The sequence below is a fragment of the Indicator indicator genome, chromosome 8 (genome assembly GCF_027791375.1).
Source record: "Indicator indicator isolate 239-I01 chromosome 8, UM_Iind_1.1, whole genome shotgun sequence".
NCBI classification, from domain to species: Eukaryota; Metazoa; Chordata; class Aves; order Piciformes; family Indicatoridae; genus Indicator; species Indicator indicator.
The window spans coordinates 3,519,859-3,543,053 of NC_072017.1; the positions used below are offsets into that span (position 1 = coordinate 3,519,859).

General features: G+C 44.8%; 1 protein-coding gene across 1 annotated transcript in view; it reads left to right on the top strand.

Moving 5' to 3' along the window:
• The window catches only part of CORIN (corin, serine peptidase), a 132,661-nt gene that overhangs the window by 58,009 nt on the left and 51,457 nt on the right, over positions 1-23,195 (top strand). The window contains exons 5-7 of the mRNA XM_054383028.1: positions 10,927-11,108; positions 18,709-18,822; positions 22,725-22,832. Coding sequence (XP_054239003.1) covers positions 10,927-11,108; positions 18,709-18,822; positions 22,725-22,832 — 404 coding nt within the window. The remainder of the gene's footprint in view (positions 1-10,926; positions 11,109-18,708; positions 18,823-22,724; positions 22,833-23,195) is intronic.

Sequence of the window (23,195 nt, forward strand, 5' to 3'; positions counted from 1 at the left end):
AGCAGCTCCAGCCCTCTGATCATCCTCATGGCCCTTTTCTGGACACCTTCCAGCACCTCCAGATCTTTCTTGTATCAGAGGCTCCAGAACTGGATGTAGTACTCCAGGTGGGGTCTCAGCAGAGTGGAGTAGAGAGGGAGAATCCCCTCCCTTGCCCTGCTGGCCACACTTCTCTTGCTGCAGCCCAGGCTCTGGTTGGCTTTCTGGGCTGCAAGTGCTCACTGCTGGCTCATGCTGAGCTGCTTATTCACCAACACCCCGAAGTCCTTTTCTTCAGGGCTGCTCTCAGGCAGGCAGTGCCCAGTCTACATTGGTGCTTGGGATTGTCCCAACCCAGCTGCTGGACGTTGCAATTGGTCTTGTTGAACCTCATGAGGTGGTCATGGGCACACCTCTCCAGCCTGTCCAGGTCCCTCTGGATGGCTTCCCTTCCCTGAGGCGTGTGATAGGAACAGACTTCTGGAGTTCTTCTAATCCACCCCTTGCTCAGGTCAAGGTGAACTTTAAAGATGTATGAGATTACTCAGGGCCATTCCCAGGAGAGTTTTGAGTATTTTAAGGATGGAGGGGCCACAACAACCTCTCTAGAGAATGTGTTCAGACCACCTTGGTAGGTGCCAATCATGGTAGATTTAAAGTCGATAGATTTTGGTAACACTGCTTAAAAGGATCACAGAATGTTAGGGGTTGGAAGGGACCTTGAAAGATCATCCAATTCAAACCCTCTGCCAGAGCAGAATCACACAGAAGAGGTCACACAGGAACACAGCCAGGCAGGTTTTGAATGCCTCCAGAGGAGGAGACTCAACAAACTTTCTGGGCAGCCTGCACCAGGGCTCCAGCCCTGGATAAGAAAACAGAAGTTTTTCTTTATGTTCATGTGGAACCTCCTCTGCTCTGACTTGCCCCCATTGTCGTTGGACATCACTGAGCAGAGCCTGGCTCCATCCTCCTGACACTGCCCTGCACATCTTTGTAAACATGAATGAGGTCACCCCTCTGGCTCCTTTGCCCCGAGCTGAAGAGCCCCAGCTCCCTCAGCCTTTCCTCAGAAGGGAGATGTTCCACTGCCTTCAGCATCTTGGTGGCTCTGTGCTGCACTCTTTCAAGCAGTTCCCTGAGGTTCTGCTTGAACTGAGGGACCCAGAACTGGACACAATATTTCAGATGCAACCTCACCAGGGCTGAGTAGAGGGGGAAGAGAACCTCTCTCGACCACCACACCCCTTGTAACACACCCCAGGATGCTTACTGCATTTCCTTGTTTGTTATTCCTCTTCTCAGCAGTGCCCTTTCCATGTCCTGGCAGGGAGTATTCAAATCTGTGGCACTGGATCTGGAAACTGATTTGAATTAAATTGGGAGCAAGGGATCTGATTCATTGTGTACCAGCATGAAATGTCACACTGGCACAAAGAGGGAGGGAACAGAGATAGGAGAGGAGAGGTTCAGAAGCCAGGCTAAGGAGGGGTAGGACAGCTTCTTTCTTTTGACAACATCTGCTCCTGCCAGCTTAAGGCATTTGTGAAACAACTTTAATGTGAGGAAGCAGCATGATAACAGATTGCAGCTAATTTCTACTTGAGAAAGAGGAGTCTGGAGTGTTAAATTAATGATAGGTGTGTCTGTGATTCTTTAGGACTCCTGACAAGATGCAGCTCCAAAAGTTTTAACTTAGGCTGATTCTTGAAGTCTTCCTTTCTTGAAGGCTTCCTTTCCTCTGAAGTACAGAAGGAAGCATGAGTTTTGGAAAGCCTATGAAATGAAAAGTGCCTGTCAGAGTGAACTGTGGGAATAGGAGGCTGTCCTTCAGGCACAGTGTTGGTTTGGGTACTTTTATTGTCCTGGTCATACAAATAATGAGAGCAGCTGAGCAGTGTGTGATTTATTCATTGTTACTCCAGAATTCCTGGAGCAATGCTGTGCTTGAAAGAGCTGTGTGTGATTCAGAGCACTTCCATCTCTCTCTGACAGCTTCTCTTTGCCAAGAGTCAGTTTTGTTTGCCAACACCACAAGATCTTGTAACCTGGATTCTCAGGCATATTAGGAGCTTCCCTTTTTCCTAGAAACATTTCTGTGGAGTAAATGAATTTAACAGTGTTGAGCATTTGCAGGAGGAGATGAGAGAGTCCGAGCGAGGGCTACAAGGAGGAGGAAGGGACTGGAGCACTGCATGATGAGGAGAGGCTGAGAGCCCTGGGGCTGTTTGGTCTGGAGAGGAGAAGACTGAGAGGGGATCTGATCAATGTCTGAGGGCTGGGGGTCAAGAAGGAGGGGACAGGCTCTGCTCACTTGTGTCCTGGGATAGGACAAGGGGAAATGGATAGAGACTACAGCACAGGAGGCTCCACCACAACATGGGGAAGAACTTCTTTACTGCAAGGGTCCCAGAGCACTGGCACAGGCTGCCCAGAGAGGTTGTGGAGTCTCCTTCTCTGGAGACTTTCCAGCCCCATCTGGATGTGTTCCTGTGTGACCTGTGCTGGATTCTATGGTCCTGCTCTAGCAGGGGGTTGGACTTGGTGATCTCCAGAGGTCGCTTCTGATCCCTAACATTCTCTGATCCTGTGAAATACCAGGCAAGAAATTTCAGAGATTTGACTTCATTTAGGAGCAATTTTGGCAGATGATGAAATACTGTAGAAATAGTTCATAATTGTAGCAGTATTCTTCATATTTATTTAAACGATTCTTGGCTCAACTATAATGAATTTACTACTTCTCTCCCCTTTTCACTGTCATGTGTGACACAAGCAATGGGATCAATAAGAGGAATCTGGAGGGACTCTGTCTGCTTTAATCTGGACAGATCTTCTCAGCTGATTATGGTGATCATAGAAAAACTATTAAATATATTTTTCTAGGGTTGTTTTTTTTCTTTTTTTGTGGTTAGAATTTGAATGCTGTGTGGCAACATTCATGTGGTATTTTGCTAAGTGTGGTAGACCATAGGAAGTGCTTCTGCTGTGCAGGATATACATTAGGTGATCTTGATTGTTCAGATGTTATAAAGTCAGCTATGACATCTACTGTGAGTACTGTGTCCAGTTCTGGGCTCCTTAATTCAAGAGAGATGTTGAGATGCTGGAACATGTCCAGAGAAGGGCAACGAAGCTTTTGAGGGGCCTGGGACACAAACCCTATGAGGAGAGGCTGAAAGGAGCTGGGGGTGTTTAGCCTGGAGAAGAGGAGGCTCAGGGGAGACCTCATTGCTCTCTACAACTACCTGAAGGAAGGTTGTATCCAGGTGGGGGTTGGTCTCTTCTCCCAGGCAACCAGCAGCAGAATGAGGGGACAGAGTCTCAAGTTGTGCCAGGGGAGGTATAGGTTGGATGTTAGGAGGAAGTTCTTCACAGAGAGAGAGATTGCCCATTGGAATGTGCTGCCCAGGGAGGTGGTGGAGTCGATGTCCCTGGAGATGTTCAAGAGAAGCCTGGATGAGGCACTTGGTGCCATAGTCTGGGTGATTGGATAGGGCTGGGTGATAGGTTGGACTGGATGAGCTTGGAGGTCTCTTCCAACATGGTTGATTCTATGATTCTATGTGAATCATAGAATTGTCTGGGTTGGAAGGCACCTCTGAAGGTCATCCAATCCAACCCCCTCTGCAGTCAGCAGGGGCATCCCCAACTAGGTCAGGGTGACCAGAGCCCTGTCCAGCCTCATCTTGAATATCTCCAGGGATGGAGCCCTAACCACCCCCCAGGGAACCTGTTCCAGTGTTCCCCTCCCCTCATGGCAAAGAATCTATTCTTCTGGTGCTGTCGTATCCAGAAAGTGGCTGAAGGGTTGGAGTGGATTTCTGAATTTGTGTTTGTTGCTGTTTCCAGACAGAAATGACTCTTTGCTTTGGTCAGAATAATTCTGTCTGGGTTTTGACTACAAAATAAATGATTACACACTGACTCAAAGTTGTAAACTGCATTGTAGAGACTATAAGTGTCTGTCCTTATGGGTAGCAGCTGAGTTCGGCCACATTGTCCATAGAGTGTTGCTGGGCCTGAAAGAGAGCTTCAGTTCAAAAGCAGCTGGTGTAGAGGATGTGAAATCCAACAGCAGCTGCTGCCTCCTTTAGTCATTTCTGAAGCGAGGAGACTTTTTAGTTTAATAGTGATTTTGTATTTCTTCCCCCTTCTGCTTTCACTGGAATTTTCATTTCCTTCCTCAGTTCTGTGTGAGCCCAGAATGGTACTCTTGAACATCAGTCACCTGTTCTAAGGCTTTTGCAAGTCTAACTCTTTAGATGATGTCTCTTTTCTGTTGGAATAGTTAATTAAACCTGTAATTTTTAGAGGAAAAAAATATAAAGCATCTGTTTGGACCCAGAGAACAGATCCCAGTCTGATTTTTTTTTTCATCCTCCTTGGTTCTAAGACTTTTGTGTTCTCATAGCCTTACAAACAGATTGCATGCTCCATGTTTTTCAGCCTCATTGTATAAACCAGGCTTTTTCCACTCTTGGAAAGGGTATTCCTCTTGTGGCCCCTCTGTAACTGCCAGCCATGTGACAGCACAGAATCACGGAATGTCAGGGGCTGGAAGGGACCTCGAGAGATCATCCAGTCTAACTCACCTGCCAGGGCAGGATCACCTATACCAGATCACACAGGAAGACATCCAGGTGGGCTTTGAATATCTCCAGAGAGGCAGACTCCACAACCCCCCTGGGCAGCCTGTTCCAGTGTTCTGTCACCCTCACACTGAAATAATTCTTTCTCCTGCTTCCATGGAACTTCCTATGCCTCAACTTCCAAGTATTCATGAGTGCATGAGTGTGAACTGCCTTTGTGCACCAGATGTAAATCCTTGTGCTGAGTCCCTGCAGGGCTGGTGACTGGGCACCTACCAGCAGCTCCAGACAGTTAACAGTAGACCTTAATTTCATGTAGGTCTGGAGCCATTTTTCAGCCTTCCACCTCGGTGGAAATGAGCTGCAGCTTCCTCTTGCCAGAATCACCTCTGAAGCCTTTTTATTTCCCTCCTCTTTTAAGAGATGTTTCTCAGACTGTGGGTCCTGTGCAGTCCTTTTACAGGTTAATTGTTCATCATTGTGCTTACTGGCAGGAACCTGCTTCAAGAAAACAGTGCATGCATGTGAGCTAAGAACAAGGTATGAGGTCAGAAATGTGCAGTTAGCTCTGCATTCAGTGCTAAAAAGCCTTTCATGGAGTTAAGGGAAACTTCCCTGAACGTTGCTGTATGAGTTCAATTTCATTTTGTCAAGTGAAGTAACTACAAAACTCTTCAGTAATCTTACTTTCTTTTCAGATTTTTCTCACTATGTAAAGAAGCAAATTTCAAATTCAAACCCATCTCTGGAGAGAAAATAGAAAATACAATGCAGTCTATTGGAATAATTGGCAGGGTGAAGATGAAAACTGAACAATGAAAGACAGAAATACGTGATTTTTTCCCCTGGATTATGTGAAAAATGAAACCTTAATTAGCCCCTTCATTTACAGTTCCACAAACCAGAAAGTAATATTGAAGGTTTTATGAGCTTGCCTCAGCTCTGCTCAGTGTCTCTGAATATTCTGCTCTGCTCTGCATGCTGGAGTACTCTGAGAGAGTACAGAAAAAGATGTCACAAGAACTGTCACTAAACAACTGTAGCATTTGGTGTGGGTGTTTCCCCTACTGTTGAAGCTTCCTTCTGTGCCATTAATGTTCTGTGGAAGTCTTCATTGTTAGAAAATCCTGGAGAGTAGTAATAACAATTAGAACTAACAATGGCTGGTGTGTCAGCTCGTCACTTTAACTTACTTGAGTTGGGGACTGTAGAAACACAAAGGATAACCTCAGTTTTCTCTTTCCCATAATTTTCACATTTCTTCTGCTCTGAAGTCTCTCATATTTTATTCCTGGTTCCTTTATTCTACCTCAGGCCTTAGAGCTGTCATCATTCTTATCTTGTGTGCCTATGAATGACAGAGTGGATTATCCCTCCGTACCCTGTAGCAAGGCTGTACTGTGATTAATGTTTCCTCTCATAGCCACTTCTGTTTAAACAGGTTTGGGTGAAAGAAATTGATCAGAAAAATAGCCTGCAGGTGATTTTAACTTGGCTGAATACCTGAATACAGCTTGCTGGGTGGCCACAGAAACAGTTATCCAGGAACATCTGAAGGGGTGGATTTGGGGAAAGAAGAGCAATGAGGACCAGCAGTAGCTGAAAAGGTTCCATCAGTCTGCCTTCAGCCAGGTTGTCTACTGAACAGCAAATGTGATCTTGAGACAGAACAGGTGTGGTCAACAGTTGTGTATTCTAAGGGTGACCTTGCTGAGTTTTCAGCCTTCACTGCATGTTAGGGGTGGGAAGGGAGCTCAAAAGATCATCCAGTCCTTCCAGAGCAGGGTCACCTAGAGCAAGCCACACAGGAACGCATCCAGGAAGGTTTGGAATGTCTCCAGAGAAGGACACTCCACAACCTCTCTGGGCAGCCTGTTGCAGTGCTCTGTCAGTTTATGACCTTCTGCAAGTCATTTTCCTTCTGTTGTTTTGATTTGTGTAACATTGCAGTAGCTAATTTCTCAATAGGACATGACTGTGATGGAGCTTTTACCAAGGGAGATACTAATGTGGAGGCACAAAGAAATGCCCCAGAAAATAAGGAGCACTAGATCTGTGGTTGAATTTCCCAGGTTGCATGGAGACTCCCTGCAGGATGACTAGTTGTGCATTTATTTAATGTTTTGTCAGCCCTAGCAATTTCTACCTCTCCCCTTCCACACAGCTTTGCCTGTATCCCTTTGGAAGGGCCAATTCAGTTGCCAGATAGAAGGAAAAAAGCCCCAAAACTTTCTTAATTCAGTTGCTTGACCTGGCTCACTATACAGCCTGCAAACAGCTGTTACTGGAAAGCTGAAATCAGCACAGGAACAGATATAGGCATACAGACCCAGCTATGACTGGGTAGGTTTAGACTGGATATTGGGAAAAAATTTTCCCAGCAAGAGTGGTCAGGGATTGGAATGTGCTGCCCAGGGAAGTGGTGGAGTCACCAAGCCTGGATGTGTTTCAAGGTGGTTTGGATGTGGTGCTTAGGGATATGGTTTAGGGGTGAGCCTTGTAAAGTAGCGTTAATGGTTGGACTTGGTGATCTTGAGGGACTTTTCCAACCTGAATGTTTCTGTGATTCTGTGATTTGGGAACAAGATGCTGCTGCTACATCCAGAAAAGCTATATCAAGAGCCATACCCTCAGTGGCTCCCGAGTTTGAGAGCCAGACCCTTGAGCTACCTTGAACAGTCTGCAGCTTGAGGAAAATAGTTGCTGAAAGGATCTTCCCTCTCTTTGCTGCTTCTTGTAGCATGCTTTTGACATAATTTCTATTACTCAAAACAACCACTTAAGTGAGTTACAGAATGTACTGATGAGCCCTGGGTATGGTAATGTGATTGCAGGGGAGAGAAATCAGTGTTGCAGAAGGAGTAACTTCTGGAAAGAATTTGTCTGGCAATGTGAAGTGGCCTCTGAGTGAGGGATGAGGACTACATCCATGGATGATTATAATTAGGCAATTTGAATTCTCATTTAAGTGAACTCTAGGTGACTGGCATGAGGAAATCAGATCCCCTCTGCTTTCAAGCAGCGTGCAGCCACTTTTGGAAGCTTAAAATCACTTAACACAGTGGGTTCAGAGCATGTAGTGTGTTTATATGTCTGCTTCAATGAGTATTTGGTATAAAACTCTCTTGTTAAAGAGCTTCTCTGAAGATATCTTACACCCCACATACAAATTAAACCTCTTGGCTTATTCTCTTTACCCTTAATATAATTTCTAGTAAACTATGAAGAACATTTTGTCTTTTTTTTTTTTTTTGGTACCATACTATTTGTAAGGTTGTTACTTCTGTGCAGCTGAAATAACTGAAGTAGGAACTTATCCTAGTTTTGAGCCAGGCACAACCCAGGGCAAAAGGACAGCAGAGATATTTTACCCCTTCCCAAGGAGAAAAAGTAAAATGCTCCACACTGGATGGGAAGTTTAAATGGAAATGCTGTTTACAAATACATTCAAAAGGTACTCAGGTAAAAGGAATACATTCACAAATGAGGCTCAGTCCTTCACCTGGACCTACCAGGCCAAAACCTTCCAGAAACCTCCACCCCCCTCAGCCTCAGCAGGCACAGGAGGAGCCAAACTGCCCCCAGCCAGACTGCAGGCTCCAACAACCCTGTGGTACAGCTGGAAATTCGCTGCCAGCCAAGGCCAGGAGAAAAACCTCTCCCCACAAACCATAAAGATAACAGCACACACATCCTGAGACAGAGAGGAGAGAGAATTGGCTGTGCACTCCCTAAAAGAGAGAGATACAGGAAAACAGAATGGAATAACAGATTACAATATCCTGGGATGAACTGCCTGCCCCCCTGGCACTCTCTAGCCTCTGAAGGATTTTTCCTTATGGTTATACCAATGAACTCCTAATTTCCCTTAGCCTACAGCAGAACTTTACAGCGTGGGGAAACCAACCAGAGTTAAAACTCTGTCACATACCTGTTTTTTTTTTTTTTTTTTCCATCAGACTGCATTTTCAGCAAGAGGTTTGTTGGGGTTTTTTCCCCCCCATGATTATCCTGAAGAGCAGAAATGCTCCCTAATAACATTTTAACATACTTCTGTGCCTGCCACTGACGCCAAATAAATTATGTTAAGATTTCCATAGACCTGCCCATTTATTTTTAAAAGGATTGGTCTCTAAGTAGCTGTAAATAAGACTAATCAAGATGGAGATTTATTTATTTTTAAAATCATCTCTTCTAGATTAAGTGATATGTCCATCCTGAACTTGGACATTAGCCAGAAATATTTAATTTATGGAGCACACATGACTGAACATGGAAACTCTGCCAAATATTACAGTACTGGCTGGGGGATCCTGTCTCTTCTTGTTTGTCAGAGCTCCTCTAGAGACTGCACATTCTGCTTGGCTTATTTAATCACTGAGCAGTTGCCATTTAGAAGCCTAGCAATTTCTGAATTATAATATATATATGTGTATATATGTGTGTATATATATACACACACACACACATATATATATACACACACGTGTGTAAATATATATATACACACATGTGTGTGTGGTGATGTGGTGTGCATCAAGAAAAGTGTGTTCAGCAGGTCTAGGAAGGTTCTTCTGCCCTTCTACTCTGCCCTGGTGAGACTACACCTGGAATACTGTGTCCAGTTTGGGGCTTTCCAGTTCAAGACAGACAGGGATCTGCTGGAGAGAATCCAACAAAGAGCCACAAGGATTAGGGGACTTGAGAATCTGCCTGACAAAGAGAGACTGAGAGCCCTGGTGCTGTTTAGTCTGGAGAAGAGAAGACTGAGAGGGGATCTGATCAATGTCTATCAGTAGCTGAGGTGTGAGAGTCAAGTGGAGGGGACCAGGCTCTTTTGGGTGGTTCACAGGGATAAGACAAGGAACAATGGGTTCACAGATGGGCAGAGTCCAACAGGATGGCATTCAACAAGCCCAAGTGCCAGGTGCTGCACTTTGGCAACTACAACCCCATGCAGAGCTACAGGCTGGGGACAGAGTGGCTGGAGAGCAGCCAGGCAGAAAGGGACCTGGGGGTACTGGTTGACAGCAGCTGAACATGAGCCAGCAGTGTGCCCAGGTGGCCAAGAGAGCCAATGGCATCCTGGCCTGCATCAGGAATAGTGTGGCCAGCAGGAGCAGGGAGGTCATCCTGCCCTGTACTCCGCACTGGTTAGGCCACACCTTGAGTACTGTGTCCAGTTCTGGGCTCCTCAATTTAAGAAGGACATTGAGAGACTTGAATGTGTCCAGAGAAGGGCAAGGAGGCTGGGGAGAGGCCTGGAACACAAACCCTATGAGGAGAGGCTGAGGGAGCTGGGGGTGTTTAGCCTGGAGAAGAGGAGGCTCAGGGCAGACCTCATTGCTGTCTACAACTACCTGAAGGGAGGTTGTAGCCAGGTGGGGGTTGGGCTCTTCTCCCAGGCAAGCAGCACCAGAACAAGAGGACACAGTCTCAAGCTGTGCCTGGGGAGGTTTAGGCTGGAGGTGAGGAGAAAGTTCTTCACAGAGAGAGTTGTTAGCCATTGGAATGTGCTGCCCAGGGAGGTGGTGGAGTCACCATCCCTGGAGGTGTTCAAGAGGGGATTGGACGTGGCACTTGGTGCCATGGTTTAGTAGTCATGAGGTCTTGGGTAACAGGCTGGACTCGATGATCCTGGAGGTCTTTTCCAACCTTGTGGATTCTGCGATAGAAGACTTCAGCTCAGCATGAGGAGAAACTTCTTTACAATGAGGGTCACAGAGCACTGGAACAGGCTGCCCAGGGCAGTTGTGGACTCTCCTTCTCTGGAGACTTTCAAGCCCTGTCTGAATGCATTCCTGTGAGGGTGGTGAGGCACTGGCACAGGTTGCCCAGGGAGGTGGTGGAAGCCTCATCCCTGGAGGTTTTTAAGGCCAGGCTGGATGTGGCTCTGAGCAACTTGATCTAGTGTGAGGTGTCCCTGCCCATGGCAAGAGGGTTGGAACTGGATGAGCTTTGAGGTCCCTTCCAACTCTGACAATTCTGTGATAAAGAAAGGGAAGGAGGAGAGGCTAAGAAAGCAAGGTTTCTCCTGTATGATGTTACCTCATCATTACACTGGTTCATTTGCTGATGGAATCTTAGCTTGGGCTTGTACAGAGTTGAACTTTGAAACTGTTCTGAGCTTAAATTTGGGCTTAAATTGAACCTGAAAGCCAGAGCTGATGTCACCTTCAATAAACAATGGAGATTTTGCAGCTTTTTGATGTTGCTCTGTAGATCATAAAGTTCTTCCAAAAAAAGTGTATTTTTATTTATTTACTTGTTTATTTATTTATGTATTTATTTAGTTATTTATTTAAATGTATTCAGTCTCCTACAGCAATAACCTTTTGTATTTTTGTTTCTCCAGTCAAGGCCTCTTGCCCTGCAGGACATTCTGTGAGGCTGCAAAGGAAGGCTGTGAACCAGTCCTGGGTATGGTTAATGCTTCTTGGCCAGAATTCCTGAAGTGCTCTCAGTTCCAAACCAAACCTGAAAATGACAGCACTGCAAGGGTATGCTTCTCACCACACCAAGAAAAAGGAAGGCAATGTATGTTTCCTTTCTTCTCTATTGCACTCTATTAATGAGTTCCTATTTACTAATCTATTCTTTTTTTATTGTGTAGGGAAAGGTCTGGGGTAAAGTTCTTATTTCTGGTTCTGTTCTTTCACATTACTGCTATGAAGTGGGTTTATCATTTGGTTATAGTTTTTCTGTGCTTTAACTGTTTAGGCTGAATTTTTTTTTCAGGCTTGTCTTGATTTGAGGCTTCTTTGGTTTTCATCCAAAATTCTGAGCTCTTTCAAGGAAAAGGAAAAAGAGGTAGGGGAAAAGTGATCATGGAATAGAATCATGGAGTTATTTGGTTTGGAAAAGATCTTTAAGTGTGTTCAGCAGGTCTAGGGAAGTTCTTCTCCCCCTCTACTCTGCCCTGATGAGACCACAGCTGCAATCCTGTGTCCAGTTTTGGGCTCCCCAGTTTGAGAGAGACAGAGACCTGCTGGAGAAAGTCCAACAGAGAGCCAAGAGTATAAACTACAATATAGTTCAAAGCATAGCAAAGAGTATAAAATACACCAAAATTCATAGTTTGGGCTCAGCACAGAAGCTCATCAAGCCAAAGCTTCACAGAAACCTCTCTCTATACCTGGCCAACAACATCCAGGCTTCCATGCCCTGCTTCCTACCAAGGCTCTCTCCCTCCATACCACTCCATTAGTGACCCCCAGCCCTCAGATATTGATAGACATTGATCAGATCCCCTCTCAGTCTTCTCCTCTCCAGACTAAACAGCCCCAGGGCTCTCAGCCTCTCCTCACCAGGCAGTGCTCCAGTCCCTTCAGCATCCTGGTAGCCCTTCCTTGGGCTCTCTCCAGCAGATCCCTGTCCCTCTTTAACTGGGGAGCCCAGAACTGGATGCAGTATTCTAGGTGGGGCCTCACTAGGGCAGAGTGGAGGAGGAGGAGGAGGATCTCCCTTGATCTGCAGGACACATTCTTCTTCATGCACCCCAGGATACTTGCTAAGAGGTTTCTCACTAAGGGAAAATATTTAGAGCCAGCTGTGAGATTCACTGCCCTTACTTGGCTGACCATGAAGACTCAGGCTGCTTATTAGCAGTTCTGACATCCCATTGTATAAAACAAAAGATATCTTTAATTCATGAGCTGCTGTGCATGATGCTTGGGTATGAATAATTTTCATGTGGAATGATAGATTACAGAGAACATTTTGAATTCATTTTTGATTTAGCAGAATCTTTCCAATATGATTCCTCTATGACTGGAAAAGGTGAGAGGCCAGGTTAACCAGGCTGTGTCTCCTACAGAAATCAGTTATGCTGTAGCTGAATATTACTTTCTGCAGTTTGGATATTTGAAAGAATTTACTTCTCTGGATGCAGCAGACCCAAACAGCAGGGATCAGTTTGCTGTTCCAGTCCCTTTTTACTTAGTGCTCAGCCTAAAGTGCTTTTCAAGCTCTCCTCAGGGCTCAGTTCCTGGAAATTCTGAGAGCATATCCTTGGCATATGGGTGCTTATGTCTGAAGTTTGTGGTTTCTTCTGGAGACCAATGCTTCCAGATTACATGCAGTGAAACCCTCCCTGCCCACCTATGCCTTGCATATGATTTGTTTTGTGTGATGATGTAATTCCCTTTTGGGGCTTTAGGTATTTCTTGTATTTGTCAAAAATAAGGTCTGGCTGCTCTACCTGCTTGGTTTCTGGCAGTATCTCCCAATCCAAAGCAAAATTTTCTCTTGATTGCTTTTGTCTGGTTGTGATTAAATATTCTACGTCCTTTACATTTCCTGAACTGAAAATTATCACTCTTCAAAATAATCCTTGAATCTCTCATGCTTTTCCAAGCTTTATTGGGGAATGTGTGCTTGACTAACCTTCTACTTAGAATCCAGAGCATTTATCCTGGGGATAATTACCTGGAAAATATTTATTAGTTGGAATTTGGATTATCTAGTGGATATGTGCTTGTTCATGCATGCCTGCTGATATTTCTCTCTTGGTCTAGATTTTACCTCCACAGGCGTGGCAAATTGAGTGCACATTACCACTGTGGAGGAACTATTATGACACACAGTCCTGGTGTGACAGCAGATGTTGTGAATGCACTGGAAAATCTGAACCATGAGCCATTAGAGTAAAATCATCTGAGTGCACAGAATGAGACACAGAGGGAAGGTGCAGCTCTGTAGATGGGGTTGATATCAGTCAGGGTGATTATCCTTTCGTACAAGTGATAAGTGAATACTCAGTAGGGGAGAAAATCTCTGAGAATGGATTTAGGAATTTAGCTGTTGAGATTTGTGATAGATGGTAGAAGTGGTTTCATAGTTTAGTGAGGTGTAAGGAAGTGAGAGGAAAGCATCATTGCTCATTAATTCCACATAAATCCAATAATGCATTCTGGGGAGGGGGGAAGAAAGCTTAGAAACCTTCCTGGGGGCTGCTGTACACATAAAATCATAGGATCATAAAATGGTCTGCATTGAAGGGGACTTTCAAAAGTCATTTACTCCAACCCCCTCTGCAGTCAGCAGTGATCAGGTTGCCCAGAGCCCTGTCAAGCCTCACCTTGAATATCTTCAGGGATGGGGCCCCAACCACCTCCCTAGGCAACCTGTTCCAGTGTTCCACTGCCCTCATGGTGCAGAACTTGTTCCTGACATCCAATCTAAATCTACTCTTCTCCAGTTTGAAGCCATTGCTCCTCAGCCTCTCACTGCAGGGCTTTGTAAACAGCCTCTCTCCATTCTTCTTGTAGGCCCCCCTCCAGGTACTGGAAGGTTGCTATTAGGTCTCCCCAGAGCCTTCTCTTCTCATCTCTACTTACAAAAATAGTCTGTTTTTCTTTCTTTCAAGTGCCACTATGTTTTTCTGTTATTTTATTTACTAGCCAAGCTACCTGATGCTGTCAGACTGTGGAAAGGTACCCCACAGCAGCCTGAATGAGAGTAAAGCTTGGCAGTGAGGCTGACTGCTGGAGAGAATCCAACAGAGAGCCAGGAGGATGCTTAGGGCACTTGAGCATCTCCCCTGTGAAGAGAGCCTGAGAGCCCTGGGGCTGTTTAGTCTGGAGAAGAGAAGGCTGAGAGGGGATCTGATCAATGTCTATCAATAGCTGAGGGGTGGGTGTCAAGGGGAGGGGGCCAGGCTCTTTTGGGTGGCGCACAGTGGTAAGACAAGGAACAACAGGTACATGCTTGAACAGAGAAGATTTCAGCTCAACATGAGGAGAAACTTCTTTCCAGTGAGGGTGACAGAGCCCTGGAGCAGGCTGCCCAGGGGGGTTGTGGAGTCTCCTTCTCTGGAGACTTTCCAAACCCACCTGGATGCCTTCCTGTGCAGACTCCCCTAAGTGATCCTGCTCTGGCAGGGGGTTGGACCTGATGATCTCTTGAGGTCCCTTCCAGGAACCTCTGATGTACTGTGAGACTGTGACATTAACAAGGAGCTCTGGGAAGTGTCCTGAAATTACTTTTCAGTTCATTCAAATGGTAAAATGCTTTCAAAAAGCAGGAGTGAATAGGATGCTTCTGCTCTTTATCCAGCAACACAACTGTATGAAGCTGGCAGACAATGCTTACTTTTGTTTTGTTACTAAAGAGGCATTGTGAGTATCTGTTTCTGTTAAAAAATGATGCACAAGAGGCCTGAACTGCACTTCCTAGCCCTGAGGTTTGTAACAAATAAGCCCATTTAAGTTATATAAAAGAGAGTGTGCAAGAAAAATTACTTCCAGAATAGAAATTCTCTTGCTTTGTTATGTTACATTTTATTTAAACTCTTTGTTCTCAAAGGTACAAGAAGTGTATGGCAAAACCCAATGAGAACTTTTGTTTTTCCCAGTGAGAAACTGGTTTTAAACAGCTGTGGCAAATTATGAAAATAGTTTTTAGATCTATTTTTTTCCCCAAGGAGAGATTTAATTCAAGCATTAACATATTTTTATTTTTTTCTTTTCATGTAGATTCTTTGGTTTTTTTTCTTCTTTTTTAATTTTTAATTTTTTTTTTTTTATTCCTGAACAATATAAGAAAGAGACTTCACAGGTTGTAATTGTTCTGGGTTATTCAAATAAATCCTATGTTTACAAGTTAAACAGGGGTTAAAGTAGTAGTAGTTAAAGACTTCAAAGTTGAAGTCTTCAAAATGGAATGAAATAAAAAAATAATTGCTGTAGCAAGGTGGAAAGTCAGTATTTATTATTTCTCACATCTTTCACTCTTTCATCACTGAGGTCATGAAATTGTGTTAATGTAGTTTGTGAAACTGACAGAGTTCATCAGCACCACATTGCTTTCTACTTTATTTTGGTTATATGTTTTTGCTCTTCTGAAGACATATAAAATGAGATTACCTGCATCATAGAATTATAGAAAGGCTTAGGTTGAAAGGGACCTCAGAGATCATCTATTCCAGACTCTGTCATGGGCTGGGATGCTGCTCAACTAGACTCAGCTGCTCAAGGCTTCATCCAGCCTGGCCTTCAACACGCCCATGGAGGAGGCAGCCACAGTCTCCCTGGGCAGCCTATTCCAGAGTCTCACCACCTTCATACTGAAGACTTCTTCCTCAGCTCCAGTCTAACCCTGTTCTCCCTCAGCTTCAAACCATTCCCCCTTGTCCTGTCTCTAGACACCCTTAGGAAATGTCCCTCTGCAGCCTTCCTGTAGAATCCCTTCAGGTACTGGAAGGCAGCTCTAAGGTCCCCTCAGAGTCTTCTCCAGGCTGAACACCCTCAGATCCCTCAGCCTATCCTTATAGCAGAGGTGTTCCAGTTCTTGGATCATCTTTGTGGCTTCCTCTGGACTCACTCCAACATCTCTGTGTCCTTCTCATGCTGAGGACACCAGAACTGGAGGCAGTATTTGAGGTGTGGTCTCAGCAGAGCAGAGTCCAGGGGCAGAATCCCCTCTCTTGCTCTGCTGCCCACACTCCTCTGGCTGCAGCCCAGCACACAGCTGCCTGCTGTGCTGCATGAGGGCACTGCTGGCTCCTGGGGAGCTTCTCAGCAACCAACTCTCCCAAGTCCTTCTCTTTAGAGCTACTCTCAACCCACTCTACCCCCAGCCTGGATTTGTGGCTGGGATTGGCCCGACCCAAATGGAGCATTCTGAGTTACTTCATGACAGGCTAATTTGTGGGAACACATTAAAAAGAACTTTCCCTTCTTTTGTGAGTGAAGTGTGGGCTCCAGAAAGAGGATTTAAAACGGATCATCGCAGTGCATGCGCTAGTTTTTCACTTAAGCTCAGTTTTTCTTTGCCCAAGAATGTGCTTAATCAACACATTGTTGTGGTCAATATTCACTGTCAGGGATAATTCCTTACACTGGGAATTCTGCTGGGTACATCACCAAGTGTTGACAGAAATATTATCATAGTTGATTCTTGAATGGTTTCATCTGAATTTTTGTATGGTTTGTTACCTTTGTGCTATCATTTCCTGCAGTGCCAAACTGAGGACATAAAAGCTCATGCTGCTAAAATTTATAGCATTGGAACAAGCTCCCCAGGGAGGGTTGTGGAGTCTCCTTCTCTGGAGACTTTCCAAGCCCACCTGGATGCATTCCTGTGCAGACTACCCTAAGTGATGCTGCTCTGGCAGGGGCTTGGGCCTGATGATCTCTTGAGGTCCCTTCCAGCCTCTGATGTACTGTGTTATTTGTCCTTAATTTAATGTTAAAGTGTATTCTGCATGGATATGCTTGTTGGAGGTGTTATGAGGAATACAAAATTATGATGAGAATAAATATGCTTTTTTGTTTGATTTAGATATAGATTATAAATATATTTTTTAGATTCTATCAAGCATCACAGTTGCACCCTGTGATAGGACAAGGGGCAATGGATAGAAACTCCAGCACAGGAGGTTCCACCTCAACATGAGGAGGAACTTCTTCACTGGGAGGGTCCCAGAGCACTGGAACAGGCTGCCCAGAGAGGTTGTGGAGTCTCCTTCTCTGGAAACTTTTAAGACTCATCTGGATGTGTTCCTGTGTGACCTGTGCTGGATTCTATGATCCTGCTCTGTCAGGGAGGTTGGACTTGATGATCTCTGGAGGTCCCTTCCAACCCCTGACATCCTGTGATCAGATTGAGAGAAGAAGAGGAGAAGAATTAGGAACTAAATTCTATGGAAATAGGAAAAATGTAAAATTAAACAATTTAAAATGAGAAATGTGATCAGGTGCAAAATGACTTTAATGGGGGAAGAGATTTTATAGCTGCTGCTGCTGCTTCTGCTGCATCTGCTGCTGCTGCTTCTGCTGCTGCTGCTTCTGCAGCTGCTGCTTCTGCTGCTGCTGCTTCTGCTGCTGCTGCTTCTGAAGCTGCTGCTTCTGCTGCTGCTGCTTCTGCTGCTGCTGCTTCTGCTGCTGCTGCTTCTGCTGCTGCTTTTTCATGTCTGTGATTTGCATCATGGTGTAATGGTGAAAGCTGCAGTTACAGATCTTTATTGTTCTTGGCAAATTTGGATACCAAGCTTGAACTGCAATTTCTCTGCATTTCTATGAGTAGAACTTTGACCTTTGATGAGATTTTTCTTGTTTGAACTTGCTGTTCTCACACATGGGTACATTTAATAACTTGACACTGGCAAAGTAACAGGATTTTTTTGACTCCTCCATCTCTGAAAGCTATTTCTTATTTAAGATATTGATGTTTAAAGTAAAATTACTGTTTTGTTGTGGTTTGTTTGTTGGTGTTTTTTTGTTTGTTTGGTTGGTTGGGTTTTTTTTTACTGATCTTCTAGTGAAGGCAAAACCTTCTGTTTGGTTTAGCTTTGTTGAGGAACCTGGCTGGTAACTGTGGCTTTTGAAAACATCTAAACAAAAACAAGACCCAGTTTCTGTGCTGAATGTTTTCTTTTCTACCTGAGATCTTTACTTTGGATCTCCATGTAATTTTCAGTTGATATTTTTCCTCTTGTGTATGCTTTACAGAGATTTTTCTCAGCCAATGTTTCTTTAAGCAGAGGCTTGGAAATTTGGTTCCTGTTGCATGAACTAAGGTGCAAAGAAATTAATGGTGACATATTTTGAGTGCCTTGGGAGACCTCAACGGGAATGTGTTTTGACTTCCCTGCAAGGTATCTCTGTTGGGATACCTAAAGCTGTAGGTTTGGGGTCTTTTTTGGCTCTTTATATAGCTCAGTTCTCCATGTATCAAATAGCTGTCTTCTGGCATTCAAGGAGTTATGAAAATGTTTGTAGAATCATTCTCCTCTTGAAAGATGCCTGTGCTAAAGTCATAGTTAATTGTCAACCTTGTAATCTTCTGCCTGAACACCCAGGCTTGGGAAAAATCCATCTGTTTTTAACTTCAGTTGGCTACTTAATCCAATGAATCTATTAATGGGGGTGGGTGGGGAACTCCTAAGGTCAAATGTTAGCAGTTACTCCATGCAGATGCTTCTTAGAGGTCATGGCAGATTGAAGCTCACTGGTAACTCAGCCTGGATACCTGGTTTAGAAATAACAACAGTTAGGTGAAAATGGCAGTTTGCTTGAATTTGATTAGTTTGAGGTTTATTGCTGAAGTGCATCAGGCACAACCCCTGGCCCTAGCTGGTTTTCATTTCTGCTGATTTCCTCTTCCCCTGAAGAGTTCTTTTCTTCTCTTTTTCCAGCGCTGTGCGGAGGAGAGGAGAGTTTCATGTGTGCCAGTGGGATCTGCATCCCAGGGAAACTGCAGTGTAATGGCTACAATGACTGTGATGATTGGAGTGATGAGGTCCACTGCAGTAAGTTTCTGACACCTTGCAGTCTTCTGCTGAAGCCCTGATTCCACTCAGGGAAACCTAAAGGAGACTCATTGGTACAATACAGAAGCTTTGCCATAATGCTTGCAGGTGTTGGCATTTGGAGACTCAGTTGCCATTGAATGTGTTTACCTTTGCTCACTCTGTCCACAGCAACTCCTTTTATCTATCAAATTTCATGCCTGGAAGCGGATTCTAAGATTTCTCCAAGGAACCATGTGGAAGTTAGAATTATTTTAGGTCTTGCTTTGGGGTTTTTTGGGTTTTCAAATTTCCAGTGGATCAGTAACATGCATCAGAAGAGCACTTCTGATAATAAACTGAACACTGAGTCCAGTTCTGGTGTCCCCATCATAAGGAGGACACAGAGCTATTGGAGTGAGTCCAGAGAAGGGCCACAAGGATAATCCAAGGGATGAAGCACTTCTGCTATGAGGACAGGCTGAGGGAGCTGGGGGTGTTCAGCCTGGAGATGAGTCGGGGGGGGACACCTTAGAGCTGCCTTCCAATACCTGAAGGGACCCTTCAGGAAGGCTGCAGAGGGACTTTTCATCAGGGTGTCTGGAGAAAGGACAAGGGGGAATGGTTTGAAGCTGAGGGAGAGTAGGGTTAGACTGGATCTGAGGAAGAAGTCTTCAGTATGAGCATGGTGAGACTCTGGAATAGGTTACCCAGGGAGGTTGTGGCTGCCTCCTCCCTGGAGGTGTTGAAGGCCAGGCTGGATGAGCCCTTGAGCAGCTGAATCTGGTTGGGAGGTGTCCCTGCCCATGGTGGGGAGGTTGGAACAGATGATCTCTGAGGTCCCATCCAACCTGAGCCATTCTGTGAGTCTGCTTGTACCTTTTTCTTAGTCCTTGGCCTTGATTTTACAGCAGATGCCAAATCATTCATTTAGAAAGTTCTCTTGGCCTCCCCTTGGGGGCAGTTTATTTAAATCCCAATATATAAATGCTTAATATCTTAGTTTCTTATGTATTTCTCTGTGATAGTGTGGATCTTTAGCACTCCTATGAATTCTACTGTGTTGACAAAACCAACTGCTAACACCTTTAGAAAAGCTGAGCAAAAGTACACTAAGAAAACAATGGAAAGGGGCAAAAAAAAAAAGAACAAAAAACCAAGCAAACAAAAAAGCACAAAAAACCTCCACAACAAAAACCCCCAACCCAACAAAAACAACCAAACAAAACCAAAAGAAAACAAAACCCCCCCAAACAAACAAACAAACAAAACCAAAAAAAAGGAAAATGTGGAACAATGGCCAAATGGGGACGTGATTCCATAAAACAGTGCTTTGGAAAATGTCAGACTGGAGGTTGACTTCCAGGCTGTGTGATTTAAGCTTACCTCAAAAGGTTTGTTTGTATTACTGATTTAAGAGACTGAGCATTCCAAGACTCACAAAGCTGCTTTTAAGGAAGTTGCTGATTGATTTTTATCTAGGATACTCCAAGGAATAAATAAATGATGGCAGCAGTTTCCTCCTGGTCTCCATATGAAAGAGGCCAGAGGTTCCTCTTACTTTAATAGCCTAAGATTTATGTGATGGAAGATTGCTCTGATTACTGTTACATAAGAAATGTTGCATGTTTTTATCTTTGCATTTTTCCTGTCAGGGTGAATTTCAGTTTTTAGTGTAAGATAGAAAATTTAGTTTTAGTAAGATAGAAAATTTAAAGGCTGTGGCTCCCAAGTTCCATCAGAAAAACGAAAAGAAGAAATTAGCAATAGAAAACAAAGAACTATGGCATGTTTTGAAAAATCAAGTCTTCTAGATTTCAGAAGTGAAGGTTGCCTTTAAAAGAAATCCTGTCTGTTTATATGATACAGGGCCTATATTAAAGATAGAGCACTCAGCTGGGATGTGGAACACTTGGCTGACATTGATCCAGAGGAGCAGAAACCCCACTGCACGTTCTGGAAGGGTGTTGCACCTGTCAGTGTACAACAGAAGGACAGAATCACAGAATATTGGGGGCTGGAAGGGACCTCTAGAAGCTCATCCAGTCCAACCCTACTGCCATGGCAGGATCACCTAGAGCAGATCACACAGGAACACATCCAGCCAGGTGTTGAATGTCTCCAGAGAGGGAGACTCCTCAACCCCCCTGGGCAGCCTGTTCCAGTGTTCTGTCACCTTCACAGGGAAAACGTTTTTCCTCCTGTTTCCATGGAGCTTCCTATGTCTCAACTTCCATCACTGCCCCTTGTGCTGGCATTGGGCATCACCCAGCAGAGCCTGGCTCCAGCCTCTGGGCGCTCACCCTGCACATCTTTGCAAACATGAATGAGGTCACCTCTCAGTCATAGAATCATAGAATCAGTCAGGGTTGGAAGGGACCACAAGGATCATCTAGTTCCAACCCCCCTGCCCTGGGCAGGGACACCTCACACTAGAGGTCTCCTCCATTCTTTCAAGGTCGGACCACTGTGCAATCATGAACACAGGAGTCACACCCCAAGAGGAGAGAAGAAAGAGTTAGCAAGGTTCTGTTGTTCAGTGGTTCAGCATCTGGGAGGAGAGACTTGTGTCCCACTCCCTGCTTTTGCAGCTCTTTCTGTGTGTTGTCCAGGAAAGAGCTTGTTTCAAATGCCCACATATCCCAGTAGGAAAGTGCACAAAGAACTACCATGGTTCCAGCAGCAGGGATTCAGCTGGAAGGAGAGATTGTCTGCTCAGATTTCTATATCCTGGCATTCTGCCTGGGAAAGCCAAATGTGAAGGAAAAGCCAAGAGGAAGGTAGTGAAATTAGGTCACCCACTTCCCAAATATATGAGTGTGTAATCAAAAGTTATTACTAATGAGACCAGACAGCACCACCCCTATTTTCTCTTTTCCCTTCTTCCTAAGTACAATGTAGATTCCATGATTTCACTGAACCTGATAGTATTCAAGCATTTTGGATATTCTCAGAGAATATTTGTCAAGGCTTTATGGAAGGCCTCAGCCAAGGAAAGCAAGACTGAACCCACTTAGGGATAATAATTCCTTGATCAGATGGTCTCAGGCCAAATTCTGAGCTCAGAACTGCATCAGACACAAAGCTCATTTGAGACCATTGTAAGATTGAAGGTAGGCTCAAAAGCAGGGTCTGAAGATCTTGGTTTTGCTGCTACAATCTTCAGCTCCACCTTCCAGCCACATCAGGTGCTCAAGACTGTCCAAGCAATCCAGGCTAGGAAACTCACAACCCTTCTCAAGATCTTTATGGGAGACCTCTCATATGAGGACAGGCTGAGGGGGCTGGGGTTGTTCAGCTTGGAGAAGAGAAGGCTCTGGGGAGAACTAATAACAGCCTGCCAGTACCTGAAGGGGGAATACAAGAAGGCTGGCAAAGGACTGTTTCTAAAGGCCAGGAGCTATAGGATGAGGGACAATGGTTTGAAATTAGAGGAGAGTAGACTTAGATTGGATGTTAGGAACAAGTTCTGCACCATGAAGGTTGCACAGCACTGGAGCAGATTGCCCAGGGGGAGGTAGCTGAGGCCCCATCCCTAGAGATATTCAAGGCTCTGGGCAACCTGATCTAGTGGAGGATGCCCCTGCTGACTGCGGAGGGGTTGGACTGGATGACCTTTGGAGGAGTCTTCCAACCCAGATTATTCTGTGATGCTATGTGTGTAACCAGGTAGATTTCCCCTGATGGTATTGATCCAAAAAGCCTTTGGTAGGAACAGAATAAAAAAATGCCTGAAATTGCTTTCGACTTTTCTCACTCTTGTAAAGTTAGTTTCTAAGAAACCATTGAGTATTGATGCAGCCCTGTGAAGTGCAGGGTGTGTTCACATAACCTTGCTTTACTCAGTGTTATTCCAGTGTTCATATATCATACCAATATTCCAGTGCCACCTTACCAGTTGACCAAAAGGTTTTGTTTTGCAGACTGCAGCAAGGACGTCTTTCGTTGTAACACAGGGAAGTGCCTCAACTACACCTTTGTTTGTGATGGATATGATGACTGTGGAGACCTCAGTGATGAACAGAACTGTGGTAAATGGAAGTTTTGTGCTTTTCTGAAGTCTTTAAGATAGCAACCTTGCCTAAGACAACAGTCTTTTCCCTGAAGCTACTAAAAGAGGGACCTTTGCCAGAGGGACCTGGACAGGCTGGAGAGGTGGACACAAGCCAACCTCATGAGGTTCAACAAGACCAAGTGCAAGGTCCTGCATCTGGGTCTAGGCAATCCCAAGCACAAATCCAGGCTGGGCACGGACTGGCTGGAGAGCAGCCCTGAGGAGAGGGACTTGGGGGTGCTGGTGGAGGAGAAGCTCAACAGGAGCCAGCAGTGAGCACTTGCAGCCCAGAAAGCCAACCAGAGCCTGGGCTGCAGCAGGAGAAGTGTGGCCAGCAGGT